The sequence below is a fragment of the Perognathus longimembris genome, chromosome 19 (assembly GCF_023159225.1).
Source record: "Perognathus longimembris pacificus isolate PPM17 chromosome 19, ASM2315922v1, whole genome shotgun sequence".
Classification (NCBI taxonomy): Eukaryota; Metazoa; Chordata; class Mammalia; order Rodentia; family Heteromyidae; genus Perognathus; species Perognathus longimembris.
Window position 1 is genome coordinate 29,354,241 of NC_063179.1, and position 25,137 is coordinate 29,379,377.

General features: G+C 37.8%; 1 protein-coding gene across 1 annotated transcript in view; it reads left to right on the top strand.

Moving 5' to 3' along the window:
• The first annotated feature begins 11,208 nt into the window (after nt 1-11,208).
• The window catches only part of Hcn1 (hyperpolarization activated cyclic nucleotide gated potassium channel 1), a 336,525-nt gene continuing 322,596 nt past the window's right edge, over nt 11,209-25,137 (top strand). Inside the window, exon 1 of the mRNA XM_048368455.1 lies at nt 11,209-11,618. Coding sequence (XP_048224412.1) covers nt 11,209-11,618 — 410 coding nt within the window. The remainder of the gene's footprint in view (nt 11,619-25,137) is intronic.

The following is a 25,137-nucleotide window of genomic DNA, read 5'->3' on the forward strand; positions in this document are numbered from 1 at the left end:
TTCAATATGCCATCTGAAACCATAACTTCTATTGCTGATGATCCTTCCTGTGGTTGTACCTGCACTTTCACTGTATCTTATCTGAGTACATTGGAAACTGTGTATACTGGTATTAGAACTAGGAAAGTGAAAGGGAATACCAAAATTAAAAAACACAGGATAAAAAGACAAGCGACTAAAAAAGCAATACTTGCAAAACTGTTTGGTGTAAATCAACTGAACTACTCATGTAGGGAGAGGGGAAGGGGGAGGGGGAGGGAGAAATGAGGGAGGAGGTAACAAACAGTACAAGAAATGTATCCCAATGCCTAATGTATGAAACTGTAACCTCTCTGTACATCAGTTTGACAATAAGAATAAGAAAAAATTCAGCCAGTTTTGACATCCTAACTGATTTAGAGGCAAAAATATCATGTTTTCCTTTCATTTATATTCATTTGCAATTTCATTTCCAGACTTTCTCTGAAATGTCTTGCTAAAGAGGTGGAGAAATTAGGCCCTTTGGAACAAACAAGATCAATAGCTTCTTTGTTGGTGGCAGTGCCCGCCTCCTCTCTGTGGCACAGGAGTCATGAGCTTGGCCTTGTAAGTGAAAGGTTAAAAGAGAACCGAATTATAAGAGGAAAATTAAAATGTATGAAGTTAGTGGTGACAAATCTTTAACGCTTTTTCATCTTGCTCATTTATTATTTTGTCTGTTAATCAGACACTGAATAATTTTCAGTGCCAATACTGACTGTATTTGGAAATACATTTATATTTCTTCTTGCTAAAATAGACAATACAGTAATTCAGTTATAGGAGCACCAGGAAGTAACCAGAAAATCCATACTTTAAAAAAAGCTATGTAAAATATTTTTTTTAAAATAAACTTTCCATCCTAGAGGGTAAATGGAAAAACTATTTGTCTTTAAAACTTATGGTGAGATTTATGTAAGCTATTCATGGAGTATATAATTTTGTACTATCTTTAGAAATTACAGGAGCAATAGTTAATATTATTCATACTCTATAGTGGGAGATGCAATCCAACAATTAGAATGTGAAGTAGAGTGGGGGTTCGCTACAATGAAACAGGGTGCCCCACCAAGGGAGGGGATTCCTGGTTCGCTCAAGTCCACCACACAGTCTCCAGCTACAAGGTGACAAAAAGACAGTTTTATTGGGGAAGTAAAAAGTGAACAAAAAGTGAACCGACCGGCCTTGGTCGCAGCCCAGACTCGGGAGCCGAAACTGCTGACCACGAGTGCAGGATCAGGGCCCAGACTCGGGAGCTGGGACCGCCCGTATGTTTGCAGTCCAGACTCGGGAGCTGGGACCACGTGTCCGTGTGGCCTTCCAGCCTGGTTATAAGGCAAACATCACAGACAAACTTGTCACACGCAGGTGACCAATGAAGATACAACACTTACAGAGCATGCTAGGCCGCACACAGGTGGTCAATAGAGTTACAGTCTGTCTCATAATATCTATTTGAACTAACCTATCATTCTAAGCCTACTCATAGCAGGTTCCCTTGAAGATCCCAGGCCTCAGATGGTCAATCTACATAACTTATCATAATAAAGGGGAGCTTCCCTGAATAGGGTGGGGGAGGGCTTAGTGGAGATGGAGTTGGCTTCTGCTCTTATCTGAGCTGGAGTCAACCTGAAGTCCCTCCACAGTTAATGATGGCACTGGGCAGATCTGGCCTCCCTATTACAAATGTACTGTAATAATTGCTATAATACTACTATTTTTAGTGATACATGTTTGATGTTCTGAAAGCATAGAGAAGATTCTAGACCATGCTTGAGGATTTCTAAGAAGTTTCTTTCATCCACTCATGTCTCTGCGTTGTACTGTTTCCTTCTGTATTGAACACTATAAAGATTTCAGGGACAAGGTAACAAACAGTACAAGAAATGTATACAATGCCTAATGTATGAAACTAACCTCTCTGTAATTCAGTTTGATAATAAAAAAATATATATATAAAGAAGATTTCAGATTTTTTTTTGATGCTTTGAGTTAGGAAAAGGAAAAAGAAAAAATGCACATGTTTATTTCCAAAATAGTAAGCACTATTCACAGATAAGAAAAATATGATGGGGAAGTAAAAGCAAAGAACTGAATTATGGGGCTTGTCAGGTATACTTATTTTTTTCTTGTCATTTTGAGTTGTGTGTGTGTGTGTGTGTGTGTGTGTGTGTGTGTGTGTGTGTGTGTTGTCCTTTCATTTCTTGGCCCTGTCTTGGGCCTGTAACTCTGAGACTTTAGAAAAGACTTACAGAAGAGACATCAACAAGAGAAGAAATAAATAGAGTTGTCATCTTGATGTAAGGTCTGTGCCTACATATGGCAAATTAGAAAACATGTTTACCATGAGCTTATTTTATTATCATAGTTTATAACTGTTAATATCACTAAAATAATATAATTGATGTCAAAAACCATTTAACATGACTTCAAATACACATCTGCTTAAATATATACACCCACAAAAGCACATTCATACACACTCCTAACCTCTTGGCTATCTTCATTCAAAAGATAATTTGATTTTTATCCTTTTATTTATATTTTAAACCACATAGTCTGTGTATCATTTGTTTTTAAAGATAGGAGTATATTTAATTGTCCACGTATATTATCCAATAACATTTACAAAGATAAAATTGTAAATAGTAGGAAGGAATATAGAACTTTTCATCTGCTGGTGATATGATTACCCTTCTGAAAAATAAAATAAACTAAAAATAGACTGCTACAGGATAGAGTTTTTTTTATTCCTTTGTGTTCAGTCCCAGAACTACTGAACTTAAAGAAAGAATATGCCTTTCAGAGTGGTGATCCACTGAATTTTATTTTCCTATTTCAATTAGTGCAGCAAATCAGAAAGATGGATAGTTAGGAGAATAAAATAGAGACTTATGTCAGAATTTCTATTCTATGAAAATCAACAAAAGGGAATTACACTGGAAGCAAATCTATTTGTTATTATTAGTAAAATAAATTGAAGAATAAAAACATTATTAGTAGAAAATATTTAATAATTATTCACAGAAGACTACAGAATTTTACCAATTAAATAAAGTTTAATTACATTAGATTTATCACAGGAAATGGACCAAGAGAATAAACAGGATGTTCATCCACTATTTTTCTTAATGTAATTAAACAATAAAATTCCAGGCAGTAATACAAAACATCAAGGAAAACATGATTTAGGGCTGGGGATATAGCCTAGTGGCAAGAGTGCCTGCCTCAGATACACGAGGCCCTAGGTTCGATTCCCCAGCACCACATATACAGAAAACGGCCAGAAGTGGCGCTGTGGCTCAAGTGGCAGAGTGCTAGCCTTGAGCGGGAAGAAGCCAGGAGGCCCAGGACTGGCCAAAAAAAAAAAACAAAACAAAACATGATTTAGAGTGTTGTCTACACACTAGAAATTTCAAGGACTCCCAGGAATACAGAAAGTAAAGGTCACAGAACTTTCAGAAGAAAATTATTTAATAAACAAAATGAAACCAACAAAATGCTGTACTTGGAAAAAGCATTGAAAAGGCAAATCTTTTCAAGAATGTCTTCACAGGCTGTACATAAATTGAAGAATTGGTCCAGGAACAAATTTCAAAGAAAGTATTTATTTAGAAGTTTAGTTCAGGGGAGTAGGAACAATTGGTTACTCAGAAACCAATGAAACATTAAGTGAAGATGCATTTGAATCGATCAAAATTGGGGAGAGGGAAAAGGGGAGGGAGGAGGCGGGGGAAAATGAGGGAGGAGGTAACAAATTGGATAAGAAATGTTCGTTTACACTGCCTTACATATAAAACTGTTACCCCTCTGTACTTCACTTTCACAATAAAGAAGAAAAAAATAAAAAAAATGAAATGAATAGGCCAACTGAATTCTAAGACAAACCAAAACCTCAAAACCAATCATACAACAAACAAGCAAACAAAAAACTTTGGCTATGAGAGGAGCAACAATGCTACAGACATGGAAAGAATGTTATTCTTTTTTGTTTTTTAAAAGAATAGAGTGTGCAAATATACACACCTTTAAAATATGAGTGAATTGGAAAATGTTCTCATGAAATATAAATTATCATTCTAAAATCAATAAGAAGAGAATCTAATAGTCCAGTAATTCCAGAAAAAAATTGCAATGACACTATTAGATAGTCATATTAATTCTATCTAAAATATGTTTTTATGACTATGGAATATGTATTATGATCAGATATGAAAAATAATGAAGCTTTCAGATCCTGCACTTTACGAAAAGGCGCAATAACTATAGCTGGCTGAGAACAGAAAATATTTGAACAAAATGTCTTAATGATCTAACCTGAGTGTAGAATTTCTTACTTGAGGACCTAGGAAATGATATGGTTCATGATGTGATAGACACATTTGCTTTTTGGTGTAAGTATCCAAATGACTTTGTCAGAAAATAGAATCCACCTCTACTGCTACTATAACTACATAAAATTTAACCATATACAGAAAAGGACTGTTGCTTTTAGAAAAACATAAAAATGACTATGGATTTTTTTTTATGCATGTGACTTTACTGGAGATTGAATCCAGAGCCTCACACATGCTGAGTGTGGAATTGTTTTAAATACATATATAAGTTAATGTTTGATTTAATTTGACATTAAATATGCCATTATCGTCATCTCAAATTTGTAACTTTATAGTTTGGAGGAAATTTATTACTATAAAATTAATGCATAGCACATATTTTGGCATGAAATATATGGAACATAAATCCATATAAATTATTATGTTTGATTACATAGTAAAATAAGTAATCAATAGATAAGCATAAGAAAACCAATGTGAAATGTGTACATTCTTATTAATGATTACAAAAATGTAATTAAAACTACTTATATTGTTTTTCTTCCTATTTGTTTTTCTTCCTCATTTTAAAATTAAAAGATTTTGATATCTTCTGTTTGTGCAAGTATATGAAATAGGTAATTTGGTAGGTATCTTGATTGGTACGTATATTTATTGAGCTATAAAATAAATATATCTGTAGATATAGTTATCTTCTCATATTTCTCTCCAGGTTTATTATTTTATGCACATAGGTATGAAAGGATATTAATTACATTTCTTTTTTTTTTTTTTTTTGCCAGTTCTGGGCCTTGGACTCAGGGCCTGAGCACTGTCCCTGGCTTCTTCCCGCTCAAGACTAGCACTCTGCCACTTGAGCCACAGCGCCGCTTCTGGCCGTTTTCTGTATATGTGGTGCTGGGGAATCGAACCTAGGGCCTCGTGTATCTGAGGCAGGCACTCTTGCCACTAGGCTATATCCCCAGCCCTACATTTCTTACAATAGCAAAATAGGTAAGAAACACAAATGGCCATAGTAAAGGAGTCACTGAATTTTATGGTGTGAATAATCATATGTGATAATGGACAGTAAAAATCTATAGCCTCTAAATATACAATTACTGTCAACAAAAGTTGATAGAAAATTTTCAATTATATTTTATAATTTTCGCTGGGCAAAGGTTTTGTCAAAAATTATATATTATTTAATGTTTTATAATTAAAACTGGCCTGGTAGAGGAGGAATGAGATGTGGCTTCATGTCAAAGACTGAGCTCTGGGTTTTATGCCCAAAACCACTCCCACAAAAGAATAACATGAACTTGTAGAACAATATGTTTCATATATCTATGTGTATAACATACATAGACACCCATACTTTGTTTTGACATTATTATTTTTCTTTACAAAATTTGAATGAAAATTACTATTTCAAATTGAAATCGTTTGATACTATATGTTGTATACATTATTATACTTTTATCAAGTATTCTAGGATGAGTCTCTGATTCCTGGCTCCTTTACTGTGGAAAAATTGGCTTTTATTTACATAAAAACCTCAAAATACTAATAGCTTTTTGTATTACATCCACATAAGCAGATTATCTGTTAATAGAATGTACACACACAAAATATATAGAACTATTTTGTAAATAGTATTTTGTGTATGTAAAGAGCTCTTCATATGTTAAAGATAACTATTTTATACCTTGAAAATTTTCTTTTGATAATTGTTGTTATGTATTCTTATACCTACATAATGATTGAACTCAAATTTATGTATATAAATATATAATACATGTATATGCACATATTGTACATATATAGTACATATATAGAGAGATAGATACATACATATACTTATGTATGGTTCTTTATGGTTTCTAGTTTCTTTTGCTATCATAACTTGGAAGTACTTCCTAGCTTTTTTGTTTATAAATATTTACATACATTTTTAATCTATCCTGGCCTTAATATTTGCATTACAATACTAAATCATCACTTTAGGAAACACCTAAGCATTAGAAGGTAGATCATAGTCTATCTTATTTCTTTCACAAACTGCTGCTTAACCATTCTAGCACCTGCTCAACAAATCTTTAATTTGTTGATTAGAAATGGCCTCTTTAAACTGTTGCCACTTGTAGAGTCTGTTCTGGTTTTATGTTACTCCAGTCTATTCTATGTTCAGTACTACCTTATGTAACTCAAAAACCTACATTATTTTAATTTTAAAATTACAATATACTATGTTTTTAAAAATTTAATTTTTTTGTCAATGTGATGTACAGGAGAGTTTGAGTTACATATGTAAGGTAATGATTATATTTCTTGTCGAACATTGTTATCCCTCCCTCATTTTTCTCCCACTTTCCCTCCCTACCACTCCCCGCCTCAAGTTATATTAAGCCAAATGAAACGTTTTTTCTCAGTGCTCAGGTATGAAATTGGGGCCTTATGCCCGCTTGCGCCATGTCCCCTAATTCTTTTGCTCTAGTTTTGTTTCAAATAGAGTCTAGAGTCTCATGCTTTTTCCCAGCTGGCGTCAGACCATTCTCTTCCTACTTCTGTCTCAGGAGTAGCAGGGATTACAGGCATGCTTACATCATACTTCCCAAATGAACCTAACAGAAAAATCATTTTGTCATGTTTGTTGTACAAGGAAAAATAACACTTGGCATCTAATTTTACTCAAAACTTAAAATTCAATTAATCGTTATAATAACAAGTCTTTCCATTATGCATGAGAAGTATAATCTAACTTATTCAAATATATCTGTTTGTTTTCTTAAAATCATCGATGTGTTCTAGACTGTTTATTACTGTGTTGTTTTCACATTTAGCTATGATTGTGAAGGAGACATTGTGACATCATTATAGTTACTGCTGATACTTCTGGAAATATTAATAGGTGTACACAGCAAGTAATAAAACTTTCAAAATTCTATTACTTGTTATGATGGTTATCTAGCTGTTTCTTGAGGGTTTGGGGAAAATTATATTATCAATTTAAAATGTGAGGTATTGCAAAAATGCTACGTCTAAGTATTTTATTCTGACTTCAATAGGTCTAATGTTTCAGAATTAGCCCGATGTTAGCAATTACATTCCAGACAATCAAATTTACTTGTTCACAAGATGCATACATAGGCTTTGCGGTTGCATTTTCCAAACTATTTATCACTGTTTTTCACCATTACTTCTTTAGTGGAGACAGATCTTCTATTTCTTTAAATATGAAATATATGTTTTAACCTATTCTCTGTCCTACTAGGAAAGCTGAACTGTTTTATCCCTTAAACCCCTAAGTTCCACTGGGAGTTTTTCAATAAGCTGTCAAATTTCAAGTCACCCATCTGTCTTTTTTGTCTCATTTCACATGTGCTTGCATCTGCTGCATGGGGATTTTATTTTAGATTCATATTAATCTTCTGCTGCTGTCTGCAATTTGATCTTAAGCAGAGTATTAAAGGAGACAGGGAACATTTTAGAAGATGTACAATTCTTGCACACTGAATAGCAGCCACACTCATTACACTTATTGATGAGACATTCTCATGAAATAAATTCATAAGTGACAGTCTCTTCCAATTCCTTAGAAACCAGATTCCTTTCAAATACAAGGCATTTTGACATGGAAATCTAATTAAAACATCAAAATATGGTGGTAGTCCTGTTTCTAGGATGATGTTGAAGGAAACATCCTTATTTAGTTCAATGGATTTTAGTGTAAGATAGTTTACTGATGAAGAGACATAGAAATATGCTCATTGTCTATGAGCTTTTCACTGTTTCTTTGCCCATTGTTTAATTACCCTAATTTTCAGCAAGTTTCCCTTGCCTAGGGAAGCTATTCATGTAACTCAACAAACTAACCAGTCAGCACTATGAACAACTTGGCTTTTTATATGGCTTCTAATTTAATTGACATAATACACACAGTTTTTATATTTTAACAATAACATAGTTTTGAGTTTTCTAATGAAGAAAACATGCCCTTAAAAGCTATACATAAAACAACTCATGAATTGTGATCTTTGAAGACATTTCTTAGTTTTGTTTTGCAATCCTGTTTTTCAATAACACTGTTCTATTTGGTAGACACTGAAACACAGTAAAACTGAATAAAATAACTACCTGGTCATGACTATGATTAAGCTTAAAGAACAAAATGAGTTGGGTTGAAAAGAAGAAAGAATTTTAGTCAGCATAGCACTTTTACATGGCATAGTTTTACATTATTAAAAAAGTTGAAAATTATGATAAAATATACTTCTCACATGCGTGACTTGAAAGTATGGGGCTAGGGGAAGCTTGCAGAGGGGAGAAACCATAGAGAAATCTCTTCCTATTTGGGCCATTTGAAGGCCTAATTGCTTTAGGCAATATTTGTTGATAGTCATTCCTGTATCCTCTTTCTGCCTTTGGTTGGCAAGTGGTGTCCCCACCTGACCTCTTGAATTTGCAAGGTCCCTACACCTTTAGAGATTCCCAGGTTCTGTCCCTTAATGTTTTTACATCTATGCTTTATCTTGTGCTTTTGGATTTTGATTAGTTGAGAATAGAGGTTGTCCAACTCAGGACACAGCCCATTGTGAAAGGAGATGTAAGGGTAGGCGATGGTAAGTCTTGGTGTAACTTCTTGTTTCTGTTCCTCTCTCCGCCCTGTTCTCAGCCTCTGTGAACCCCCTCGTGAAAACATCCAGTTGGTTCTCCGGTTGCCTTTCTTCTTGCCTGTCTTTAACGATGTCATTATAATATCTTGATTGCCACATTTCAGGCTGCTGGCCTGATGATTCCCAGGCCAAAGTGCCTGCTCCTCTCCTCAGAAGGCATGCCTATAGCTGACAGGAAACCAGAGGACTGGGAACTTTGGCCAGGGCGGGATTTCCCTGCATGAGGCTGTGGGTAGGGTGGCCATGCTGGCATCTTGAACAGATGTGTTGGGATATTGATGAGACTTGGAGGGCTAGGGATATGGCCTAGTGGCTAGAGTGCTTGCCTCGTATACATGAGGCCCTGGGTTCGATTCCCCAGCACCACATATACAGAAAATGGCGAGAAGTGGCGCTGTGGCTCAAGTGGCAGAGTGCTAGCCTTGAGCAAAAAGAAGCCAGGGACAGTGCCCAGGCCCTGAGTCCAAGCCCCAGGACTGGCCAAAAAAAAAAAAAAAAAAAAAAATAAATAAATAAAATAAAAATAGAAAGAGACTTGGAGTTTCTAAGACTACTGAGCTGTCCTGCTGTGTGACTGGTGACTTTGGAAGCTCATTCTGCTTCTTTCAGCTACTCCACTAGGGTTGGGAGATGCCAGGGGTGGGGGGAAAGGGTGGCGGAGAGGAAGCAAAAAACGCTTTCCTCAGCAGCAGGGGCCCATTTGTAAGTTCCACTTGAGATGACTCCTCTCTGAAATGATGATCGCAATCGGACCAGGTCCCCAGTCCTCTCGACTTTCTAGCATGTGTCCATGCAGGCTGCCCAGGACACTTGCGCCTTCGTCAATTTTATTGATTATATAACTAATCTGGAAAAATGATAGGTCAGTTCAGGGCGAAGTCTTCTCTTTTTTTCTGTCTCTCAGTATTGATGGGCCGATAGACCTGCTGACACGAGTGTTGATGTTAGTGGCGCTGGCAAGACAGAAATCCCCTCGTCGGCTTAAGGAGCTGCCTGAGAGTAAACAGGGATAATGGAAGGAGGTCAGCAGCCTGTCCCTAGGTGCTAAGCCTTAATCTGAAAAGCCCCAAGGAGCCGCTGATAACGAGGGTTACCGAGATCTAGTTGCTCTCAGCCTGCCTATTTCTTTTCAGCATGCCCAGAGTGCATGTCTTCTTCTTTCTCTCTCCATCACACACAGACACACAGACACACACACACACACACGCACGCACGCAGAGCTATTCCTAATACATGCATATTCCACTGTCAAGCTTTGCTTTCTTATGTCCAAATGGCTTTCCTGTGAATTTTCAGCATGGAGAACGCGTCTGCTCCCCCCTTTTCGCCATCTGTAACATTCAAACAGGCGTCCAGACAATGTCTCCGCGAGTTGTAGGCTGTCTGATTCTTTTGGATGAATGCAACTAGCTAGCTTAGGCTCATCGCTCTCTCTCTCTCTCTCTCTCTCTCTCTCTCTCTCTCTCTCTCTCTCTCTCTCTCTCTCTCTCTCTCTCTCTCTCTTCCCCTCCCCCCTCACCTTCTCCACCCTTGTTTCTGCACACAGACGCCGAGCGAGTGTCTCACCAACCGCACGTACAAATAAGTGTGTCCAAGGGCCCCCAGGTTCAATGTCAGTCTGGGCAGAAGCAGAGCGAGTATCCTGAGAGCGCGCGCAGCGCGCAGGCGGGGACTCGCCGTCTCCGGCCGGCAGAGGGCAGCCGCGGGGCGGCGCGGACTGCGCGGGCTGCGCGGGCTGCGCGGGGCTACGCTGAGTCTCGCCTCGCCTCGCCTCGCCTCTCCTCCTCGCCTCCTCTCTCCTCCTCGTCTCGCCTCGCCTCGCCTCTCCTCCTCGCCTCGTCTCGCCTCGTCTCGCCTCGCCTCGCCTCCCCTCGCCTCCCCCTGCCTCGCCCCGCTCCGCAGCCTCAGCCTCAGCCTCAGCCTCAGCCTCGGCGCCCGGCGCGGCGGAGCTCGGAGCGCAGCTACTCAGGGCAGCGGCGGCGGCGAGAGCCAGACGCGCGGCCGAGCAGCGGCGCAGGCGGGAAGCCACCGCGGCAGCCGCCGCCGCCGCCGCCGCCGCTGCCGGGGCCGCCGCGACGGGCAGTAAGTAGCGGGCAGCCGGCTCGGGTCCCCGTCCCCTGGGCTCCCTGTAGTCCCCGGCGCCGGGCGGCCGACGAGTCTGGAGCCCGCGCCGTCGCCGCCGGCCGCGTCCTCTGGGCATGGAAGGGAGCGGCAAACCTAACTCGTCGTCCAACAGCCGGGACGATGGGCACAGCGTTTTCCCCGCCAAGGCGTCCGCGACGGGCTCGGGGCCGGCGGCGGCCGAGAAGCAGCGCCGGGGGACCCCGCCGGGAGGCGGCGGCGGCGCGGGCGCCAAGGAACAGGGCAACTCGGTGTGCTTCAAGGTGGACGGCGGCGCGGGCGCCGAGGAGCCTGCGGACAGCCTGGAGGACACCGAGGGGCCCCGGCGGCAGTACGGCTTCATGCAGCGGCAGTTCACCTCCATGCTGCAGCCCGGCGTCAACAAATTCTCCCTCCGCATGTTCGGGAGCCAGAAGGCGGTGGAGAAGGAGCAGGAAAGGGTTAAAACTGCAGGCTTCTGGATTATCCACCCTTACAGCGATTTCAGGTGAGGGATCCCCGGCGCCGCACCGCCTGGCTCTCCGGGGCCGCGCCCTCGAGCCCCGGGGGGTTCCGCCCCGTGGTGGGCTCGGGGCACCCCGCGAGGCACTGGGCAGCCCGGGGGGTGCAGGGCGGGCGGGGTCCACTCTTTGGGCAACTACTTTCCATCCTGGAACATCTTGCACCGGGGTGGGGTGCCTGCTCCCCCAGAGCCCCGGGGAGGCGCCTTTGCTTTGCCTGAAACTTTGGGGGAGAGGTCGGGAAAGCATGAAGGCCAGAGTGATCCCCACCCCACCCCCACCCCCTCGGAGGGGAGGTGCTGAGTTGTACACTGGAAACTTTTGCTTGGAGTGCAAGGCAGAGGGCACACTGTTCCCAAGCTTCGCTCCCTTCCAGGAGGGGCTGGTGGAAGGAGTGGTGGCGGAAACGCTTCTGGGGTTTAGGAGGCCCCGGGCTGAGTGGAGGGACTCCCAGTAAGTCCCAAGTCCCGCCGTCCTTGAGAGCCTTCATCTGTGGTTCTTAGGCTAATAGTCACCTGGTGTAGGGGCTCTGCCTTTCTGTCCCATAGTGGCTGGCAGGTGGAAGAAGGCTCCTTGGGCGTCGGGCTGGTGTCTCGCCTGTGGGGTGTCGGTGGAGCCTGTGCTGCCTTGCCAGGCTGGGCGAGAGCGTGGCAGGAAGCCCCGAGTTCTGGAGACGGAGACAGGGGGCGTTTCCAGATCCCCTTCCTGAAATACAGCCGGCGGCACACGTTCTTGACCTTGACTACAAGTCCCTCAGAAAAAGAGAAAGAAAAATCTGCTTTTCCATGTGTTAGGCAGAAGAAGCAGTCTTTGCTGCTGCTGTCAGAACTCAGGCTGTGCAGTGTGAAACAGTGAGCTATGCCCTGATCTTATTTGTAGCCCTCAATACTCAGCTCAGTTATAAGCATATGGAGAGATTGTCAAATGAAGGTCGCAAAGTAGATCCTCTTATTAGTGTAGGTTCACAGTGCTGCTGCGCTGGGCTCCCTATTTTTTTTCTTTTTTTAATCTCAAACCCTTAACTCAGGTGAATGTATTTGTTTATTTATTTTATACTGAACTGAATTTGTTCCCAAAAGATACAGAGGCTCAGCCTAAGGAGTGAATGTGTATACTAAGCACCCTCCATAGACTCCTTTACAACCGTCAACAAGTACAGCAATAGAGAGCAGGCTTACTCTGAGTTGTGTTTCCTAAGAGCAATTGCCATTGCTGCCGGCCTTGGAGGAACTGTCCAGTGTTCTGAATATTTTTAGCTGTAGAAAACCCATAATCCCATCTAGCCAAGCCTTGATATTTGTCATCTTGGAAATCAGTAGCTTCTTATGATTTATGCGTAGATGGATATCAGGAAGTATTTAGTATTATGATGCCTGTTTGCAAAAACACACAGGAAAGTCTAACGGAAGACGTATAAAAAGCTAATGCCACTTATTGTCCATAGGTGGTTGAGTCTGATAAAAGAGTGTTCATGCTTGAAGAACCTAATAAATAATCAAGCATGTTTCCTTCACTAGGAAGATACTTAGGCAAACTTACAAATGCACTTTGTCTAAGGCAAATTCGATTGTTAAGCTCTTTAAAAATTTAAAGGTTGGAATCTAGTGTAGAATGCCGTCCTTTATTCAATCCCTCATGAAATACATTGCAACTCATAGTGTGGATACTATTTATTTTTATAAAAGTAAAACAATTTCTCATATTAAAAGCCTTCAGTCTTAATCATAAAAATGAGATTGATATGTACAGAAATATATGGCATTCAAGAGTAACATGCAAATAAAACACTTAATTTTACACTCATGTAAATAATTACCTACAGTGCTTTTATTTCTTGAGCCATGTGAAAAGGGTATTTCGAAATAATGGCCAATATCTAATAATTAAACTTTTCCCACATAAAGGATAAAAATACAGGTCCACCTTTTTGAGATCAGAATACAGTGTTATAATTATGGTACACACCGCCTTTCTAAAACAACCTACTAGATATGTTATCATGTACTTACTTGCATTCAGAGATATTTCTGTCTTAATATTTCATTAATATTCATGGCATTTCTGTTTTGAAAAAGATTTTTCCCAGACCTATAAGATGTCAGGAAAATGCAACATAAAACAAAGAAAAATGAAGACAAAATCCTAGCAGTTCATTTTTTTCCTGTAGTTAGGCAGTGTATATGCAATCTTAAACCAATACTAGAATCATGTAATGATGATCAGCTCGTCTAAGCCCTTTATAGAAGGTACATTAAGGATGATGCTTTGCTACCCTTTCTAAAATGCCAAATTTGGGTTTGTTAGTCCTTTAGCAACTGAGAAAGTGATCTGTAGGCATAGTATGGGAATGGATGTACTGACTCCTTGACACTTTTAGCAACCTTTGCCTGACCAGGAAAGTTTATTCTCTGTTGCTCATTTATACACTGGTGAGTATTGGATGACCCTTTTCTCCAAGGCTTATGGTGACATAAATGCTGTGGTTAATGTTCTACTTCTCTTTTCAACTTCCCTGTAGGGACAGAGCTAGGCTTCTGCTGAGAGTCCCAACGTGCTAGCTAGGGCTTCTTTCACCCACCAGAGCCAGAGTGCTATTCTGTGTCTGGCAGGTAGTTTTCTCCTAACTCTGGTGTAAGTAGGGCAGAAGCACTGCATTTCTCTTTCTTCTTAGAAGATGATGTTAGAACCCTTTGGGATTTCATGAAATAACTGGGTGGAAAGGAGAGAACTTAGTGAAAAAAACGTTTATGTTTATAATATATACCATTTTTCGAGACTATGGAAAATATGAATAGTACTTTACAAACATTGAAGAAATCTATGTTTAGTGAAGAATAGTCCTCAGTCTGATTGGATTTCATGTGAATACCACACATTTAACTTCAAGGTTAAGTATGAATATTTTGAGGTTACTAATAGTGATTATATATTAATTCAGTAAAATTGACTTTTCTTTCATTTACTAAAGACCTGACATGGCTAAACACTGGGCTTTTGCAGGCAATTTAGGGTAACAACTATTTAAATGGATTGGTACAATATTTAGAGTTCTTTTGTGAGTGGAGTGTCTGTGTGTGTGTGTGTGTGTGTGTGTGTGTGTGTGTGTGTGTGTATGCTGATGGGGATCCTTGAACCCAGCCAGTGTCTTGTGCATGCTAGAATAGTGTTCTCCAACTAAGCTACTTCCCCTGCTCATGTATGATTTTTTTGTGTGCAAGTAATTTACCTTAGAAAAAGTTATCATCATTCAGGATGTTGTCTACTGTAGGATTTTGATATTATCTTGTTGGGTCATGCTTACACAAGGGCTCATAAAGAATATTGCTCTTATTTTCTAGAGATGTTAGATGACATCTTGCCCTTATGGGGAATCATTTTTGTATCTTGAGTTTTTAAATTTCCTTCAGTTCATTTAATCATTTGTGTGAGTGTGTGAAAAGCTCACTATGCCACAAGTACTGAAGGACCCTGGAGACTAGTGATGGAAGACACTTCCTGAAGCTATTGCCATTCCTGCCTTTCATCTCTGCCTGGGAGTGCATCCAACTGTACTGAATCAGAGGTCACTTCTGTGCTCACTAGGGAAAGGAGGCTTCACTTATAATGTATGGTTTGTCATAGAGAGATCATTTGTTTCCAGGAGCCTCTCACAAGAAAACAGTTCAATCTTCTGGGGTTTACAGTCTAATTAGCCTAGTGTAATATTGTCTTTTGGATGAAAGTTGTATTCTTCCAGCAAAGCATCTTTTGTGGTTCGCATTAATACAACCAAAGTAAACCATAAGGATTCATTTTCTTTTCTATGTTAAGTGAATCTTTTTATATCTTAACATTTAATTAATATTTTTCTTATTGGTGCTAGCAAATGGTAAACCCAATTAAAGTAAAATTGTTTGGAAGATTTGAAGGTATATTCAGTTACCTTTTCTTGGTATACATAAGTTGCAAAATAGAAGTTCAGTGAATGATTCATTCTTTAATTGCTTTTTGACTGCCAGTTTTTTTTCTCTTGAGTAAATTTCCCAGTAAGTTTACTTTTGAAGAGTTGTTACAAATTGAGATCCTGTGTTCTCATAGTGTCAATTGTTTAGATATATGGCCAGGTAACTACACAGTTATTGGTTAATCATGAAACAAATTCAAGGCTTTGGATAAATATATAGCTAGTTTTATCATTGGCTCAATCCATTACAATGAAATCAATATGATCTTCTTGATCAACAACCACAAAGCAGAATATTACTAGCCATAAACCCATTTAGATAGTATCTGTGATTCTAACATTATTTCATTCAGTGACCCAAAGTCCCAAAGTGCACATGCAAACAACAAAATACACTTGATGAGATTTCCAGGTCATCATCAAACAAGATGGTTCTGTGATTTTTTTATTTTCATAGAAAACTTGTTTTTGGTGCTTAGAGATAGATTTTTAGGGTGAATATACTAAGGTGATCTAGGAGGACTTTCAAATATAGATTTTTGTAAGTAGAGTAAAAAATATAGATCATTAGTGCTACATGAATAATACTGAATGTTTTCAGGGTCTGTGACAAATGTTCATTTTAACATTGTGCATTAAGAGTGGCAAACTTATGAATTCAGCTGACATCGTGTATTTTAGGAGTAAAAGGAGCAGAAAGGAAGGGGAAAATTGCATGCACAGGAAAAACAGTATTTGTACTGATCCTAAGTTTCTTATAAAAATAATTTCCTTATAAGGACATTTTAAAATCACAACTTCTTTCATACATCCTGGAATTTTTTATTCCATTTTTGCAAAACGTGTATTTAAATTTTTATTCTCTGTCTTTGTCTCTTTCTGTCCTGGTCTTTCCCTGACTCTCTCACTCTGTGTGTGTGTGTGTGTGTGTGTGTGTGTGTGTAGGAGTTACAGATGCCATAGAAACTATGGATATAAAATTATGGATTATGGATAGAAGATTATGTGCATATAAAGATAACTACAGAAGCTGTTTTTTTAAAGTTAAGCTTTTATTAGGTAACTTTTGCCAATTGTAGTTGACAACATTGATCCTTGATGCTTTAGATTATTATTCAATTTTCTCATTGTAATTGTACACTTTAAGCAAAGAAGTGAAATTACACATAATCTGAATTTACAGTTTGATAATTTAAAAAAAATTTGTCACAGTGATGTACAGAGTGGTTACAGTTTTATACATAAGGCAGTGTGTACATTTCTTATCCAACTTGTTACCTCCTCCCTCATCCCCCCAACCCCCACCTGCCCTCTTTTCCATTCTCCTCCCATGAGTTGGACATTTGGTTTACAGCATACAGTTTTGTAAGTATTGCTGTTGCATTGGCTTTCCTTTCATCCTTTCTCTCCCCATTTTGATATTCCCTTCCTTTCCCTAGTTTCAGTGCACATATCCAGGGTACTAATTTTTGTTGTTGTTTGTTTTTGGTCCTGTTCTGGGGTTTGAACTCAAAGCCTGGGAACTTTCCTGAGTTTTTGTTTGCTCAAAGCTATCACTCTACCACTAAGCCAGGACTCTACTTCCTACTTTTTGTTGTTTACTTGGATGTAAAAGTTACATTGACTTTCCTGCTTCTGATCTCATCTTCCTGAATAGCCTAGGGTTACAGGTGTAAATCATCTTATTTGTATAAGTCTGAGTTTATTTTTAAGACCTTAGCTATAAATATAAATAGCTAATAAGATTAATGATGCAAATGCATGTAGTTAGCACCTATGTATTATGTTAAATTAAGTGGTTATTTTTTAGTTTTTATTAATAGAATTTGTCAATTTTATAATTTTCCCAGTATATTATAAACTGTGTGGTAACAGGCATCTTTATGCATGAGATTATTTTTTATTGTATTCTGAGTAAAGTTCATGGAATGGACATGTAGAGATCCTATATATAATGATTTCACAATTAATACTCACAGAACTTAAGGTACTTTTTTTTTTTTTTGCCAGTCCTGGGGCTTGAACTCAGGGCCTGAGCACTGTGCTTGGCTTCTTTTTGCTCAAGGCTAGCACTCTGCCACTTGAGACACAGCACCACTTCTGGCTGTTTTCTGTATATGTGGTGCTGGGCTATACATGAACCCAGGGCTTCATGTATATGAGGCAAACACTCTTGCCACTAGGCCATATTCTCAGCTTAAGACATTTCTTAAAATGACAAAAATGACATAGATTCTCAGTGGTTGATATTTCTACTAAGATAATGCACAGGTTGTTCTGCCTAGAAAATCTAAATTGTCCTCCATTCCTATCATCATAGAGTGACAAATGTGATCTTAAAATTAACTTCTAATATTATGCTTCTTAAAACTCTTAGAGGGCTGCCCATTACTCTCAGAACATTTCTGAAAAAATTTCCATGAGCTACAATCTATATAAACTTAGCATATTTCATCCCTCCCTTGCTATTGTGTTATTCTTTCTTAGGTAAGACTTCAGGATGAACTAGGTTTCTCCTGACAGACAGTTTTGATGTGGCATTGCCTGAAATTCTTCTTTCACTTTTCATCATTTCACTTAGGTAGTTTCTGTTCATCAATTATATTTTGGTTTAATCATTATGATCCCATTACTTTCTATCTAGGTCATCATGGTCATCCAGTGATCACTTTGCTTTCTATCCAGGCCTCTTGTGTGCCCCTCCAGTAGGAGTCAAACTCTACTACCCATCAGTCTTACTCAGTTTACTTTTTTTCCTGCCAAACTCCTGTAGATACATTTTAATGTTCTTTGATATATAATTCATGTGTTATATAATTCACCCATTTGAGTGTAAAATTCATTGTTTTCTTTGTGTGCACATAATTTCATAACTATCACCACAATCAATTTGAGAACATTCTGTCACTGTAAGAAAGAATTTACTACTGACCAACAGTTACTACTATAATTGTCCTTCATCTCCAGTCAGCTACTCTTCTACTTTTTGTCTTTGTGACTTTGTTTTTAAATGTATTTTAGACATTTAATATTGGTGGAATCATTATAGTTTGGTCTTTTGATACTGATGTCTTACCCTACTCATGCTTTCTTTCAAGGTCATCTATGTTATAATTTGCTGTGTGTGTGTGTGTGTGTTTGTGTATGTGTAAGTGTGTTCATCTATGTTATTCTTTCTTGGTGAATACCATTGCTCCTGTTGAATGCAGTGAATTGCCATATTTGAAAAACCATCCATCATTGATGCACACATGGTTTACCTCTACATCCTAGCTCTATAAGTACTGCTGATGTGAATGTTCTTGGACAAGGCTTTGTGAAGAGATATAGTTTTATTTCTCTTAGGATTGATGCTGCTAGGTCAACATAGAAACTTAAAAATTTTTAGTGAGCTGGGTGCTGATAATTACTTGCCTGTAATCCTAGTTGTGCAGGAGGCTAAGGTGAAGGTGTGAGAATCACAGTTTGATGCTAGTAGCCTGGGTAGAAAAGTCTTTGGTACTCATTGCCAATTAACCACCAATTAACCTTCTCTGGAAGTAGAAGTGTGGCTCCAGTTGTAGAGTGCCTGTCCAAAGTGAAAAAGCCAAACAGGAGTCAGAGGCCCTGATTTCAAATTCATTAAACACACACACACACACACACACACACACACACACACACACACACACACACACACACTTACTGAATGACTAAACAGTTTCCAATCAGGCCTGTACACATTTAATTTTAGAGTTAATTAAGCAAAGGAAGTCAGTGAAAGCTTTTTTCTTCCCCTGTAGCAATACTTGACAACCTCTTCTAGCTGCCGCCTGCAATAATGTGCCAATGAATTACATTTCCCTGCCCAATACATAAACAAATAGGCAAAACTACCCAGAAGTTAAGTAGCATGAACACAGTGACATAGAGAGTAAGAACTGGGACAGGAATTCAGTTCTTTTTGAACCTTAATTCTGTTGCTTCAGTAAGAAACAAAGCAGCCAGTATAAATAATTCTCTAAACCTTTATGGAAGCATAATTATCCTTCTTCCTTCTTGTGATCATTTAAAAATAATACTGGAAAAAACAAACTTACTCTGATACTTGGATGAGTAGCTGAAAAAGGAGACAGCAGAGAATAAGACATCCTAAATCATTTTGGGCAAATAGAAAGAAAGATGGTGGATAAAACCATCCAACTTCTACAGTCTTTCATTCACCAAACTTCAGAACAATTTGATACGTGGAAGTAACAGTTAAGAGAGAAGTGTAGAAATACCAAGCTGACAGATCAAATAACTGTGTCCAGAGCTGACATTAAAATGCTTAGAGCCAGGTCAGTTCTCCCCAGGTAGAAAGTAGGGAGAAATTTTAATGCCTTCCAATAAAAAGAATCTTGTTTATTAGCTAACTACTCTGTCAAAAACAATATACATGTTATATAGAAGCTGTAATTATTTTTTTGTATTATATTGTTTAATATGAACTGAAAATCAAGTATTGCCTGATTTGTGATTGTGGTAACTGTTTTCATCATGAAAGAAAAAGACTAAATAAGGAGAACAGAGCCCAAGGTAATAGGAAAGATATTTGGGTGAGGAAAGAAAAAGGTGCAACAGTACAAAAATATCTTGTGTATAATATCCTCAGAATAATAAGAATAGTATGTTATGGAAAGAATGGTTTAAGAGTTTAAGCAAGATTTCTTGGATTGAATAAGCTAGAGAATTGTAGTCTAGGGAGCTTTCCAGAATTAGAACAAATAGAAGCTGGGAACTGCATTGGAGGCTGAGATTGCAAGAATTAAGGTTTAAAGCCAGGATAGGTGAAAAAATTTATCACTCCCCCTTTCACAACTGATAATCGGACATAGTGCTCCTTGCCTGTTATCCTATCTGTGATACTTTGCCCAGGCAGGATGCAAGATACTCTCTTAAAAATAACCCATGGAAAACAGGACCAGACTTATATCTCAGTGGAAAAAGCATGCAGATAATGTAACTCATTAAAATTGTTTAAAAAATTCCACAATAGCTCAATAGCTATGTACACATAAGATGATGATAAGCAAAGTGAGCTCTAAGTTATGGAAACAAGTGGCTTATCATTGTTATTTTCAACATACCATGTGCAATTATGCCTTTTTCTTTTGTCTTTCTTTCCCATGGTTTTACCCCTGCTGTCACTGGAACTGATTTTGGTACCCTTGATACTGTATATATGTATTGGAACTAGGGAAGGAAAGAAGAATATCAAAATCAAGGGACAAATGATAAAAAGACAAACCAATTCAGCAGAAATACTTACAAAACTATATGCTGTAAACAAACTGTACAACTCTTTGGGGGGGGGTTGGGAAGGGAGCAAGGTGGGGGAAAATGAGGGAGGAGGTAACAAGTTGGATAAGAAATGTACACATGAAACTGTAACCCCACTGTACATCACTTTGACAATAAAGAAATGAATAAATTTAAGAAAAGTTGGGAAGGGGATAAGAAAGAGTAACCGATGGAGTGATGAATCCTTGTTGCTAAAAAAGAGAAAAAATTAAAAAAGAAAATGTAAGTAATATAAAAATAGGATTAATTCATAAGTTTATAATCTATCAGAGAGAATTCTACTGATAATAAAGCCAGAACATGGACATATTTGAATAGGAGAAAATAGCAAGGATCTTTATTAACTCCACAGATCTAAAGGTATATAGAAAATAGATGATAATCAGTGTGTTATTTTACTCAGAAGTCAGTATTAGTCTGATCAAAACTTTCAAGCCAAGATTTTAGTCCTATAATTCTGAGTATGCAGAAGAAATTGTACATTGGCTAGTGTACAGAAACTAAAATCTCACCCTCCTTAGCTAGAGGTACAGATAGTTTCAAATTGATAAATTAATTTCTCCTTGAAATGAGTTAAAGGCTAAAATGAAAGCTTGGCACAAGGGGCTCATGCTTGCATTCTAGGCTGTGTGGAAGGCTAAGATTGAGAGGAACATGGTTCTTAGTGAGCCTGGGCAGAAAAGTATGAAAGACTTCATCTCAATGGAGGGAATCTGAGTGTGGTGGCAAGTTCCTGCCATCCATCCATCAATAATGGAAAGCCTAAAATAGGTGGATCACAGATCAGGTGTGTACTCAGGCAAGAAGGGGGAACCTGTGCTTCAAAAAGAGAAAGCAAGAAAAGGGGCTAGCAGCATGATTGAGTGGTAAAGTGCCTGCTTCCCCAGCAGGAAGCCCTGAGTTCAAACCTCCATACTGCCATAAATAAGGAAATAAGTTAGGGTAGTTAATCTAGTGCATATGTGACAGGGTACTGTGTTCTTATGAACATTCAATATTATTTTACTTCAAGTGGCTATGGGCATATGTTATTTTAAGGGAAGATACACTTCTGTTATTAACTATGTTCATGAGAATCCTGGGTCTACCATCTTAATGACTGAGACTCGATTTCCTTAGTTATAAACTCAGGAAAGTAAGCCATGTGTCTCATGGTGTTGTTGGATGATATATGTTTTCTATCTATAAATTCTATGTACATTATACATTTATAACCATTGTGTGTCAGGCTTAAATTTATGCTGTGCAGTTTATGTTACTTCACAGTGATTTATTATCATGATGAAGGTAAAAGAACATAAAGTATGTGACTCATTTGAGTTAAGTAAATATTCACTGAGTATATGTTCTGAAAGTCTTCAGAACTTCTTAAGCAAATGCATATGTGAAGTAAAAGTTATGTCGTGTGTATTGCTGTTTTTTTTTCTACTATAAGAATTCTAGATTTCAGGATCTCTGACCAAAGGCATGTTTTAAATGTGCTTTGTGAAATACGTCTACACATGAAACAATTCACATTGGGAAATTTTAAATGTATGCTCTTCTTACAAAAATTTCAAGAAATAAAAATTTGGTCATCTAAGTTGTCATAGACAGTAGAACCTAGATTTTAGGCAAAATTCTAATAGCTGTGAGTTAAAAGTGATCCTTCCTGTTAATTGTTATTACAATCAGTAAATGGAATATCATTGTAAATCAGTTAAATGTTACATATGAGCCAAATAAAATGAATCATGTGTACTAAGTTATTTCCCTTTTTATTGTTGCCTAAAAATTATTATTTAACTATATAATTTAAGAATTGAAAATATGGTAAATTTGGCAGAATGGATATTAAAATATTTCTTACATCATTTATAGAACACGTGTCACTTATCACTCCTGCAGAATATTTGAGCTTTCTTATGTTTTAACAAGAGAATATCTTATTTAAAAGTATATTCGTTTATTTCTTTAGTTGTTTCAAAGACATGAGCAGAGGCTAAAATATAAATGTTACATGAATGTTGCATATAGGAAGAACAGGATTTCTTTGTATGAGGTCATATGTTGCTTCAAAGTATTTTTAAAAGTCTTGTTCTTATCAATACATTTGGTAATTTTGTTCAGTTAAGTATGTAAATGAATTAGGAAAACTACTGGAGGAAGATAAATTTCTGCTATGTAAAATAGAAATATATGAGAGCTAAGTATATTGTAGTTAACCCCCAATTCTTTTGACTATTATTGCTGCTTTTAATTAGTAGCCATTATTATACATTTTACATTAGTGTCTATTATACTTCCTAATTCATAAAATACTTCAAGAATTAAATTAAAGTTGTAGGCCCTTTATCACAAAAAATACAAGTATTAACAATATTTATCTATAGCTTTAGCAGTTTGTGGTTCCCCAATCATCTATCTGTATTTCGAACACTGTATTAAGATTCTTGAACTATCTAATATTGTAGAGCAAAATAGAGACACTCTGAAACATTGATGTATGGAAGAAGATATAAGGACACCATTTTGCTTGGATTGCAATTTTAGAACCTGAGATGAATCTAGGATATCTTGCCATGGGAGAAAAATTTTGCATATTATTTTTAACTTGCCTTAAAGAGTGGAATAAACCATTGGAAAAAATGTGCTAGATTCAACCACAAAGTTCAGTAAGATGATTGCTTATATGATAAATATATTAAAATATATACATAACTTTCCTATACAGCAAGTACAGTGTAATTCCTTACAGAGTTAAAGTTAAACAAAGTAAACACCAGGGAGGAGTACTTAAAAGAGTAGGGTGGAGCCAAGGGGAAATAAATAGATAAATGAAGGGGACTAGGTATAGAGGAGAATGCAGGCAAGGATTCTATGTATATCCTACAAAATTTGATAAAAGCAAGGAAAGGGGTGGCTGGGAGGGATAAGTGAGATTGTTGAAAGGAGTGACATTGATAAAGGTGCATTGCAGTCATATGTGCTTTATTTAGTGGTAACGCCTTTCTACATCTACCTAAAGATAATAAAGTTAAAAGAAACAATAGTGCCACTGAATTTTCTAAAAATTTTTTAAATTTTTTGGTACTGGGGCTTGAACTCAGGACGTTGCACTTGCGAGGCAAGTGCTTTGCCACTGAGCTACATCCCAGCCCTAGTGCCACTGAATTTGAAGACCAAAAATATGATACAGTATAGGATCCAGATTTGAAATTTAAAATATCATTGATCATAAAATTACCAAGTAAAGTATTATTTTAAATTATCATACAGAAAAGTTAAAACTGTAATCTAAACTTAAAAATGGTCAACAAGTAATTTTTTTTTTTTTTTTGCTGGTCCTGGGGTTTGAACTCAGGGCATGGGCCCCCGGCCCTGTCTCTGTGGTCAAGGCTAGTGTTCTACCACTTGAGCCACAGCACCATTCCTGGCTTTTTCTGAGAGTTTTATTGTAGATAAGAATCTCGCAGATTTTCCTGTCTGGGCTTCTTTCAAGCCTTCATCCTTAGATCTCAGCCTCCTGAGTAGCTAAGATTACAGGCATGAACCACTAGGGCCTGGCTAGAATCTTAATTCCTAGTAAATATTTATGGATTAGTGAATTATTTGATAATATAGCTGTGGAGGGAATTTTCTACTGTGACATTTCAAAGACAGTGTAAATGGTTGTAATTTTAGCAGTCAGTTTTAATGATATCTGTGAAAGTTATTGAAAGTAAATATGTAATCTGGTAAATTATCATGAAGAAAAATACAACATATTTGTGAACACATGGAAAGAAGGTGGTCTTATAGATTTTCTTAAATTGCACAGATTTGTAAACAAGCTAAGTAAAATTTCATCTCTATGCTAAGCCTGATTACTTCTCATGCCATATTCTGTTCACTCTTAGCTTTTATAATCCTGTAGCAAGATGATGCTTTTCCCTATATCTTCAGCCTACGAAATATTTCAGTTGAGTGAGGATAGCCAAATGTCCTCTTTGCAGAAACCTGCATTCAGTAGAGGAATGGAAACCTTTTAAAATTGCAGTATGCTTTCTTTAATTCAATTTTCTATTACCCTCTTATATATAGATTCTTTTAAAACTTGGGTGTATATCTATTGAGGATAGTTTGTCTTTTAGTTCATTCAGGATATTTTAACAAAATACCATTGATAGATGGCTGATAATTTTTCATAGCTCTGCAAACAGGGAAGGCCAAGATCAAATTGCCAACATATTTGTTTGGTGGGGTGCTATTTCCTCAGAGAT